Source organism: Chanodichthys erythropterus, chromosome 22 (assembly GCF_024489055.1).
Source record: "Chanodichthys erythropterus isolate Z2021 chromosome 22, ASM2448905v1, whole genome shotgun sequence".
Lineage (NCBI taxonomy): Eukaryota > Metazoa > Chordata > Actinopteri > Cypriniformes > Xenocyprididae > Chanodichthys > Chanodichthys erythropterus.
The window spans coordinates 30,923,335-30,934,408 of record NC_090242.1 but is presented as its reverse complement, the minus strand read 5'-3'; the positions used below and the strand labels follow the sequence as shown (position 1 = coordinate 30,934,408).

Sequence of the window (11,074 nt, the reverse complement as noted above, 5' to 3'; positions counted from 1 at the left end):
TCATCTTATCATGAATATCTGCCTTAGTAGAGGAGGTAGGTCCTATTTTGCAATGCAAATAGCTTTGAAAAGATTTAGGAACATGTACAAATTCAGTTCACATAAGCTGTCAATCATCACATTCAATCGATCTGCCTTGCTGATAGTTTTCCTTACTGCTGGATGACTCTGGAATGGAGAGTCTCCCCAGGGATCCTGACACTTCTCTTCTTGACTCCACTCAAGCAGAGGACAAAGATAAATGTATCCTTTCATCTGACACATTCTGCTTATCCCCATCTCTGCTTGAACAAAAGACTCTTCCCGTTGATGAAAAATCACCTAAGAGTCCCAAGAATCCACGGGGCCGCTTTGACCCATATGACTCCTCGGAGGTATTGTAACACACAAAGTGTGATGAAGTCTCTCATTTTATAAAAAATACAGTAAAACACAGTAATATTGTGAAATATTATTACACTTTAAAAAGATGGATGATGTGACATACATTTTCCGTTGTCCCTCCTAGGAATATGTTGGCGTTGTGACACTGCCAATCCAAGTCCGGCAGAAAGCAGTGAAAAAAGGATTTGTGTTCAATCTCATGGTTGTTGGTAAGAAACACACACAAAACTATTTTTGAAAGAAGTCTTTGTGTTTGTTCACCAAGGCTGCATTTATTTGATCAAAAATACAGTAAAAACAGTAATATTGTGAGGTATTATTACAATTTTTTAAAAAAAACTCTTTTTTTACTTTAATATATATTTATTTTTGTGATCAAAACTGAATTTTCAGCATCATTACTCCAAGTCTTCAGTGTCACATGATCCTTCAGAAATCATTCTAATATGATGACTTGCTGTTCACGAAACATTTCTTATTATTACCAATGTTTAAACAGTTGTGATACATTTTCAGGTTTATTTAGAAAGTTCAAAAGTGCATTTAATGCATCCTTGCTTAAAGGGTTAGTTTACCCAAAAATGAAAATTATCCCATGATTTACTCACCCTCAAGCCATCCTTGCTGTATATGATGATCTTCAGAGATATATTTAAAAATATCTTTGCTCCTCCAAGCTTTATAATGGTTATGAATGGGGGGCCACATTTTGTCACAAAAAAATGCATCCATTCATAATAAAAGTAATCCACACAGCTCCAGGGGGTTAATAAAGGCCTTTTAAAGCCAAGTGATGCATTTTTGTAAGAAAAATATCCATATTTGAAACCTTATAAATTCAAATAGCTAGCTTCCGGTGGACGACCATATACGCTTCCTGTGCAAGTCGACTTGCGCCAAATGAGTAACCCCCTGACGCGACGTATGACGCAAGATGTAGGAGTAGCCCTTCAAACAAATAGGGCTGGCAACAATCTTAAAAAGTCAGTTCTCCTCTGGCTAACAGTGCATGATTATGATTCAGGCAGCGTTACAGGTCATAAGTCTGATTGGGTTCGCAACAGTCAAAATATTTAATCCAGTTCCATCTAGTTGAAGATCGTATTCATCACGCTGTTATGGGATGGTTTGTTGGGAATCTGTGCCACTGGCTGTCGTGTCGGTGAGGCCTTCACAGAGGATGATGTAGTTGATGCAATCTCTGCTGACACTTCAGGGCTGCGTTGTCGTTGTGTCTAAGCACAGGTCCTCCATCTGATCTGGATATGGCCCGGATATGGACCAGATCTGGCTCCGATCCAGCTGACTACGTTAAACCTCAAGATAAACAGAGACTAATATTAGTCCAGATAATAATAATAATAACAATAATAATATGTTTTATTTATATAGTGCCTTTCCAGGGCTCAAGGACGCTTTACAATGCACATTTAAAAAGGAAGAGATAATACAAGTAGACAATGATGAAAAACAATAAAAGGAAAAACAATAAAAGCAATCGCTCCATCAAATCAGAGGTATAACATTCAGAAAACAAGTGAGTTTTGACTAATGATTTAAATTTAAAGATATTATTAACACAACAAAGTGAGCAGGGGAGAGAATTCCAGAGTTTGGGTGCGTCAGCACTGAATGATCTGCCCCCCATTGAAGAGAGGCGTTGCCAACGAGAAGGCCAGAGTCAGAGGAGCGTAGTGAGCAAGTCGGGGTGTGCGGACGAGCATGTTACAAAGATAAGGGGGAGCCAAGTCATGCAAAGATTTAAAAGCGAGCAGGAGAATTTTGAATTTAATACTGTAGGCAACTGGAAGCCAGTGGAGATCATACAAAATTGGGGTGATATGAGCAGAACGCTTGGTATGGGTGAGTATTCTAGCAGCAGTGTATTAAATGTATTGTAATCTGGAAATGGAGCTGGCAGGTAGACCAATGAAAAGCGCATTACAGTAATCAAGTAATCTTTGTAAACTTTGGATGTTTTTGTACAGTAATTCCTTATGATATATTTGGTAAAACTTAAGTAATTACTAGTGGGTTACCATGATCTACACTTTAGAATACTGATCCAAATAAGAAGTAGTTACTTTAGAGTTATATAGTAACTCTTGAGTTATTACTATCCAATACTTTACAAAAGTTTACAATGACTACAGTAGTTACTAGAGAGTTATCATGCTTTTCACTTTAGAATACTGATCCAAATAATTAGTAATTCCTTCTTAAGTATTTGGTAATACTTCAGTCATTACTAAGTGGGTTACCAAGGCCTCTACTCTAGAATTAATTATACATTATTCATTATTCACATTAATTACGAACATGTATATTGTAGTTCTCTGGGAGGTATGAAAAAATAATGAACTACCTAATAGTGAATAGCTAATAGTGAATTCACACCTTTAACTGAGCACTATTACTTACTAATTCATTCATCAGAGTTACTTGTTCGTTAATAGTAGTTACTAGAGTGTTAATAATGCATTACTCATTTGTTCCTGTGTAGTTATTCATTAATGAAGGATCAGTATTCCAAAGTGTTAATAAATAAACTACAGCTTGGACCAGCTGTAGTTTATTTATAAAAAGAGCAGGGCAACCATTCAGTAGAGCGTTACAGTAATCCAGCATTGAGGTCATGAACGCATGAACTAACTGTTTCGCATTTGTCATTGAGAGCATATGCTGTAATTTAGATATATTTTTAAGATGAAAGAATGTGGTTTTACAAATGCTAGAAATGTGGCTTTCAAATGAAAGATTGGTATCAAAGAGCACACCCAGGTTCCTAACTGATGACGAAGACGTAACAGAGCAGCCATCAAGTGTTAGACAGTATTCTGACAGTTATTACGTGCTGAAGTTTTTGGTCCAATAAATAGAATCTCTGTTTTTCTTTGATAAAGTCTGTATGATGCCCTGGTGGCCTGTATACAGTAACCAGAACAAATGTCAAATGGGATTTGTCACTTACATTACATAACGTTACAAAAAGCACCATCACTTCGAAGGAATTATATCTGAAAGACTAAGTAATACTGAGTAATACTGCAGATATTACTATAAATTACAGCAACACTTCTCCCTTTGCCTTTCCGACGTGGCTCGTGTCGATAATACCCATGTAAAGTAATGTAATCGTCCGGTTTTAGTCAGGTTTCTATCAAACACAGCACATCTAGATTGTCTGTGATAATATCGTTTACAATAAGTGCTTTTGAAGAAAGGGATCTAATATTAATCAAACCGAGCTTTATCATTTGTTCATCAGAATGATATGTTTTTTATTTGTTGAACATCAATTAAATTTTTACCCTCAAATGGGTTTGCGATTTTTTTGTATTTATTAATACGGGGTACAGACACAGTCTCTATGTGATGATATCTAGGTGAAAGAGTCTCTATGTGTTGGTATTTATCTGACTTCTGTGACGTGAGACAGCTAGCATACGGTCGGTTTAGCCAGTCTGTCTGCTTCCTGTCCTGGGCCCCGGTTTGTCTTGCTTCAGCTCTAAGACTATGTGCCATATTAATAGAGAGAAGAGTGGCACCATCCCAGGAGGGATGGATACCGTCTCTTTTTAACAGGTCAGGTCTCCCCCAAAAACTTTTCCAATTGTCTATGAACCCTATATTATTCTGCGGACACCGCTTTGACAGCCAGGCATTGAGTGATGATAGTCTGCTAAGTATCTCATGACTCTGACGAACAGGAAGGGGTCCAGAGGGTTCTGCGTTCGTCATTGCATCATTCGTCGGGTCAGAGTTTGCTCTTCCAGCGCAAATCGATGCGCACGGCCGTCTGCCTAAAGCTAGTTATTATAGTTAATAAAGTTTTAAATATCATACATGAAAATCCCTCACCTTTTGGCGAAATTCGCCGTTTTGAAACCAAATAGGTGACCAATGTGAATCGTGTAGATTTGATGAGAATTTTTTTTTGGGGGGGGGTATTCAGGCTGCGTCCGAAAACTGGAAAATGCTGCCTTCTGAGGACACATTTCAAGGTAGTAATGCATCAAGGCACGTCTGAATCCAATTTCTGTCTCATGAGATACCTTCCTCAGATCGATTTTTGAAGGAAGCATAGATGTATCCTTAGCTACCTTTGATATCTCACAATCCTGTGCTTTCCATTCTGTGACAGTTGAGCTAGAAAAATAAAGATGGCGTCCGAAAGTTGCGTTTTCTGCTCAGTTTGTGTATAAATGTACGATTTTGACCAACATATTTCAATTTTGATATCATTTCTATCAAGAAATTACTACTGTAGTAATTAAATCTTTGTTTAGTTCTCGCTCGCGCTATATTGCCGTAGATCATTAAACTCCACCGAAATCAGTTTTGTGAGGTACCTTCATGCACAAACGCTGCCGTATAAGTCATTCTCTTATAAGACAGCGAGGCAGCAAGACAGCTACCTAGGTTTTCGGACGCAGCCTCAGTGAACTGCGATTCAACTGCGAACAGGTGCGCGTGCCAGAAGGGAGCGCGAGTGCATGGAAATATTAACGCGAAGGGCCTTGCATCACCAGTGCAGTCCACCATCAGAAGCTGAAAGCACGCCTGGCTCGGCGATTTACCTGACTGAATTTGGTGAGTGATGGTTTCAATAGTTTTAATATTTTCTGGTATATCTAAGTTGTTACCCTCGAGCTCTGTTGACATAGACTTAGCTAACGTTAGCTACAGCTTGATGAATTGAGTCATTGAACACAGCAGGAGAGAACGCAACGTTAGCCAGCTAGCTAAAGCTCCGGTGGATTAGCTAACGCTACCGTTTTTGAGGAGGTAGATTCTGAGGTGAGGGGACTGACAAGGCAGAAGGTAAAGTGGTCGACCGTTCTATCAATAAGCAGACCTGCCAACCTGTACGCAATTTGCGGATACGCATTTTGACTTCAAAGTACGCTGGTACGATTTGTCACTCTAAACTACGCAAAAACCTGGTGACGCCACGCGCAGTCCTCAAATCAAGCAACAGCAAAAGAAGAAGAGTTCGCCCAAATATAGCGCTAGGGTCTTCCCCCAAATAGCATTTTTATTGGCTTCAAAATGTGGCCCCCCTTCACAACCATTATAAAGCTTGGAGGAGCAAGTATATTTTTAAATATATCTCCTATTGTGTTCGTCTGAAAGAAGAAGTCATATATACCTAGTATGGCATAAGGGTGAGTAAATCATGGGATAATTTTCATTTTGGGGTGAACTAACCCTTTAAAAACATTTCATATTTAACTAAATTTTAATCTTAAAATATATAATTTGTATGTTTAGGTGAGTCTGGCTTAGGCAAATCCACTCTTGTCAACAGCCTTTTCCTCACAAACCTCTATATGGACAGATGCATTCCTGATGTTTCAGGTACACTTAACATTACTCAACAACAATTGTATTCATACTTCTTATAAAAGCATCCAAAAATCATGCAGAAAAGATCTGTTGTGAAATGTATCCATTTCTTTCTCGCAGAGAAGATAGCTCAGACAGTGTCAATAACAAAAAGTACCATTGACATTGTTGAAGAGGGAGTAAATCTAAGGCTCACTGTTATCGACACCCCTGGTTTTGGAGATGCCATTAATAATAATGAAAGGTACTTAAGTGTTAAAGGTGCACTATGCTGCAGTTGTTGATATTGAGCTTATACTGACATCTAGGGGTGTAGAAGCATCATGCAACAGCAACGTGTTTAATGATTCATTTATTCCCCAACTGAAACTGTCCAATAAAAGGGCATTTCTGGTAGTGTTGGGGAAAGTTACTTAAAAGTAATGCATAACAATATTGTGTTACAGCCTAAAAAAAAGTAACTAATTGTGTTTATTTTAATGTAATGTAATGAGTTATGTCTTTTTCTCATCTGGGCTGGGCTTGCTTGTTTATATATATATATATATATATATACATGAGTTCTATTTTTGACAAATGTAAAGGCCCTTTCTTTCACACCAAATGTGAAATGAACAAGCCTCAGGCTGAAGGAAATGCAAATTCACACCTGTACGGTAGAGAGCACAGCTCAAAGAAACCTTTCAGCTTGGCTCCCATTCTGGATTGCAGAAGAATATGATAAAGGAGAAGTTAATTGAATCAACACTCTTACTTCAGCACTATAAAAAATGTAAAGAAAAAAAAGAAAAACAAATGTGATGCTTATCTAAAGTCATTTTGCTTATTAGCATTGTTGAATTGGATCATCAATGGTTCATAAAGTGAGATGAAATACATAAAGTATATTTGTCTAATTTAACATATTTAATTATTGCAGGTTTGCTTAGTATTCTGAGTTTGCAATTTACTGTTTTTATTCATTTTGAGGAATAATGAATCTGTTTTCGTCCAAGTGAGATGAGTAAATGCCTCCTCACATTTAGATTAGAACTACAATAACCGTCATGTTTCCGAAGCGCACACAATGCCTCTGAACCTTTTCACGATTTCTTCCAACACGGGGACAGGAGAGCTTTCAGTCAGTAAATGGGAAAACAAAGTAACTTGCGTTACTTATTTGAAAAAGTAACAGATATTTTGTTCTGCATTTAAAAGTAATGCGTTACTTTAGTTACTAGAAAAAAGTAATGATTACAAAACTCGTGGTACTTGTAATGCGTTACCCCAACACTGGTTTCTGGTGTAAAATTCAGGTCATCATTTGAGCTTATATTAGGCTATGTGACTAGAGTCTACATCTCATGTGAGTGTATTAATTTAAACATAGTTTAGTGCTATTAGTAATATATTTTTTTTTTAAATAAGAAAGCAATTCTTCAAATATTTTGACATGTTATGCATTGAGTTGAAAATGCTTTTTAAGAATTATTATGCTCTATTTTTCCTACTTTTACTCTTAATTACTTGGGTCCTGTTAAAAGGAATTATGAAACATTCTAAAAGGTATTTAGACATGGTTTTGCTTGCAGCTGGAAGGCCGCAGTTCATTATGTCGACCAGCAGATGGAGAAGTACCGCAGAGATGAGATCGGGCTGAACCGTAAAAACATAACGGACAACAGAGTGCACTGCTGTCTGTACTTCATCTCACCTCATGGCCATGGGTAAGACCTCTTCTTAGCACAGGTTTTGTGGTTATCTCTGTCTCGGGATTTCAACAACCATAAAAATATACTGCAGAGAAGAGACCGTCATGTGTTAAGTCAGTTAACCAATGCCTTTTGTGCTTTCTTAGTCTCAAACCAATTGATGTGAACTTCATGAAGGCCCTGGATCAGAAGGTCAACATTGTGCCAGTGCTGGCTAAAGCAGACAGCCTCACTCCAAAAGAGACACGCAATATGAAAGCCAAGGTGAGAATGAGTATGTACTGACAATCTGAGAAAGCCTACATACAGTATATTAAAAGATGTTTCAAAAGTGTATCATTTAGATATTTTTGAGAACATGACTTCCATTGTTAACAAAAATAACCAGATCTACTATTTGAACAAGTGTATTGCATTTGTTTCCATAGATTTTGACAGAGATTGACAAGTACAAAATCAAGATCTTCCAGGTCCCAGAGTGTGATACGAATAATAATGATCCCTTCAGGCAGCAGGATCTAGAGTTAAAGGTCAGCACTACAGGACACTATATTGTTTTCTTTTGGAAATGAGTCACAAATTTCTTTTTGCTTTTTAAAAGAAGTTGTGATGTATTCCTTGCCTTAGTACACAAAAAAAAGTACTATATTCTTAAAAAAATCGTACTTAAGTATGAACTGAATGTAATCTTTTCGGACACTTAATTGCATGTTTCAATTAAATTAAAATATTTTAAAGTTTACATTTATATTAAGTGTAATTAGCTGAACATTAGAGTGTAGAGTATTATGTAATTACATAATTACTTCTATTGTCTTTGAAATATGGTGAAATGTAATTTCTGGTACTGACAGGCATTTATACTAGTAAACTAAAACATTAATGTAATTTCTATTGAAACTTGTATGTCATGTATTTAAATATATTTTTTAATTACACATTTGTAATAATGAAGTTGCAATTTACTTCATTTAAAATATATTATCTTTAAACGTAATACCGAATAATACACTAGAGTTAAAATTATAATCAAGTACTTTAAATGTACCTTTTAATATGTTAGGCAACACACTCTAGATTAATATGTGTACATTAATGTGTAAATTAATATGTTTACATCTTTAAAGTACAACAAAAGATTATTAAAATATAATGATTTAAACTTTTTATTTGACATTTATTGCAAAGTGCACTTTTTAAAAGTGTGCGTAATGAAAGTGTAGACTTATTTATTTCATTAATATTACATTATCTGCAAGTACAGTTTTTTAAAAATTTGCTTTTAAAATTTGACATTCAGTTTAATTAAAGGTACGTTTTTAATAAGGGTTCAGCTTGTTGGCTTTTTGTTATTTTTTTATTACACTTTTGGTGACTGACAGCTCTACAATGTTTCCATGTCCTCTCATAGAGAAGTATACCCTTTGCTGTTATTGGGAGTAATACATTAGTAGAGAGAGACAGCAGAAGAGTTCGAGCCCGTGTCTATCCATGGGGTATTGTAGAGGGTATGTTTACTCACACCATGAGATGTCATGATGTCATGTCATTATGCTTGAGGTAACATTTAAGATAACAAGAATAGATCTTAAAAAATTATGTCATTGTGTCTGTCATTATCATGTTGTTTCCCACTTTCTGTGAAACACAGGAGAAATTGTAAAGGATTACACTGCTCTTTCCCAAATAAAAAGAGGAAGAGACTAATTTTTTTATGTTCAAAAATCTTGGAACATAGCAGAGAGGTTGAATATGGTGGGTGTACTATATGTAACAGCTCTTTTAAACATCACCATTTTTCTCTCCAACAGTTGAGAATCCATCTCACAGTGATTTTGTTCATCTGAGGAACATGTTGATCCGCACGCACATGCAGGACCTGAAACATTCGACTCACCATGTATTGTATGAGAACTATCGAATAAACTGCTTGTGCAAGAACCTGTGCTTGGTAAATTAAAAAAAAAACAAAAAAACACTAAGACTTACAACTTATTTATCCCTTATCACTGAGAGAATTTCATGAGCCTGTTAATATCTTTTATTTTTTATTTTCAGCAATAGGAGAATGTGTAAGGATTTGCCAGCTGGATAACAGAAGAGGACAATATGTGTCTCACTAAAACTACAAGATGGAACAGAGAAGAGAAGGAGTTTTGACTAAATTATATTATATAGAACGACTGTTTTATTTTAATAAAACTTTTTTTTTAAGCAGTAATTCACCTGCTAATGTCATAGGGCTGACAATTTATCAGACAATTACATTAATTTGAAAAATTAATATTGTACATTTTTTAATACAGAATAAAAACAGAGCCCTGTCGAATATATGAGCTCTTTCAATTTCTTTGAGGTGTGTGAAAATTGTTGAATATGTGAGGTTAATGAATTGATTAACAGTCTAAAAAACAAAACTCAATTTATAACCAATGTAACAAAAATATTTTTTTACTGCTGCTTTTAACTTTAAATGATCTTAAGTCAAAAAGCAACTATCAGTGGAAAGCACATGTATTGTCTTGTTAATTTTATTATTTCACTCTAAATTAACCTACAGTGTAGACTAATTCATACTTATTTTATAGTAAAATGAAATTGTCATGTTATTAAATGTAACTGAGTTAATTGAGTTACTGTAGGCTATACATTCTTTTTTTATAGCCTATGTTACATAGTTTTTACAGTAGGCTATAGCCTTAAACAGAATCTAGTAGGACAAATTGAAATTTAAAAAAAATGATACTCAGTTAGCCAGAAAGGCTATTCCCTTTAAACTGCGGTAGATTTACTATTGTTCCATTCGGCTACTGTAAGAAAACTTGTCTTTTCATGGTTATAGCGATTAGTTCAGAGTAGGCTACGCATTTATTATTTACTACTTAGTCCAGTTGTTTCAGTTTTTAATTGGTATTTATATTTTAAAGGCATTATATTTATTATATTATACTGACAAGCAAACACTATGTCGCGAATCAACGCATCTTCACTGGCGTCGGCACCTAGTCGACCAATCAAGCGCGACGCAGCTAAAACGCTCCCAGTATACTGCAAGTGAACGCGACGCACAGCTCTCACTGATAGCTTTAAACAGTTGGCTGTGCTGGTTTGTGTGTGCTGTACCTTTGCTTTTCTCTGAACGTTTGGTGTCAGGAAAGTTGCGTTAACTTAATTGCGGAGATTTTTCTGGACTAATCTCCACAGATAAACTCCACATTGAGGAAGATTTACTTAGGTAAACATCAACAGCACTGACAAGTGGATGTAAACTCCGTCTAGTAAAATGGAGCACCTGTCGTCGACCACCAACCGGTTCGTGAATGCGATGTACAGACAACGCGGTAAGGGTTTTTATAAACATTATATAGTTTCTAAATTATGGATTTGCAAATATAGGTCAAAAACGCCTCTGACCGATTTTACGTTGATTTGGAAACTTTAATATGGTCTCTTTCTCTCTGTTTACACACTTTCATTGACTCCAGAACCTGAGGTATGAATGCATAACAATTCAACTACTCATTTATGATTGAAATGTAGTTAGAGTTGTAACAAAACAATCAAACTGTGCCTGCAGTCTCGACCCCCACTTCCCTAGAACCATACTGGAGGAGATCAGAGCATTAGTGAGGTATTAATGTGTCTGGACT

At 36.0% G+C, this 11,074-nt stretch overlaps 2 protein-coding genes across 6 annotated transcripts in view; both read left to right on the top strand.

The window, feature by feature from the left end:
- Positions 1 to 88: 88 nt before the first annotated feature.
- zgc:162239 (uncharacterized protein LOC558037 homolog) lies at positions 89 to 9,759 on the top strand. Of its 4 annotated transcripts, XM_067376053.1 has the most exons (10): positions 92 to 374; positions 509 to 593; positions 5,659 to 5,745; positions 5,854 to 5,977; positions 7,305 to 7,439; positions 7,571 to 7,688; positions 7,853 to 7,954; positions 8,836 to 8,932; positions 9,236 to 9,375; positions 9,483 to 9,754. In XM_067376053.1, exons 1-10 carry the CDS (start codon positions 174 to 176, stop codon positions 9,486 to 9,488), a joined length of 1,095 nt encoding a protein of 364 aa, XP_067232154.1. In that variant the 5' UTR covers positions 92 to 173; the 3' UTR covers positions 9,489 to 9,754. The 4 variants fall into 4 exon arrangements, 3 of the variants coding, with proteins under 3 accessions (XP_067232154.1, XP_067232155.1, XP_067232156.1); XR_010893592.1 differs by lacking the exon at positions 8,836 to 8,932 and having other exon boundaries at positions 89 to 374; positions 9,483 to 9,759; XM_067376054.1 differs by lacking the exons at positions 92 to 374; positions 509 to 593 and adding an exon at positions 2,134 to 2,247 and having other exon boundaries at positions 9,483 to 9,748.
- Positions 2,189 to 11,074, top strand: part of septin4a (septin 4a) — a 23,784-nt gene continuing 14,898 nt past the window's right edge. Inside the window, exon 1 of one of the 2 annotated variants that reach the window (XM_067376052.1) lies at positions 2,189 to 2,247. Coding sequence is in view for 1 of the 2 variants with exons in the window: in XM_067376051.1 (XP_067232152.1) it covers positions 10,745 to 10,765 (21 nt within the window). In the remaining variant the exon portion in view is untranslated. Of the gene's footprint in view, positions 2,248 to 10,158; positions 10,766 to 11,074 lie in introns of those variants that run through there. The other variant, XM_067376051.1, reaches the window with a different exon arrangement.

Bases quoted from the DNA above. Each gene is read 5' to 3' on its own strand.
- zgc:162239 (XM_067376053.1), top strand. From the start codon at position 174: ATGGAGAGTCTCCCCAGGGATCCTGACACTTCTCTTCTTGACTCCACT. The intron at 5,978-7,304 runs GTACTTAAGTGT...TTTTGCTTGCAG, and splicing joins GCCATTAATAATAATGAAAG to CTGGAAGGCCGCAGTTCATT. The intron at 7,689-7,852 runs GTGAGAATGAGT...TTGTTTCCATAG, and splicing joins CACGCAATATGAAAGCCAAG to ATTTTGACAGAGATTGACAA.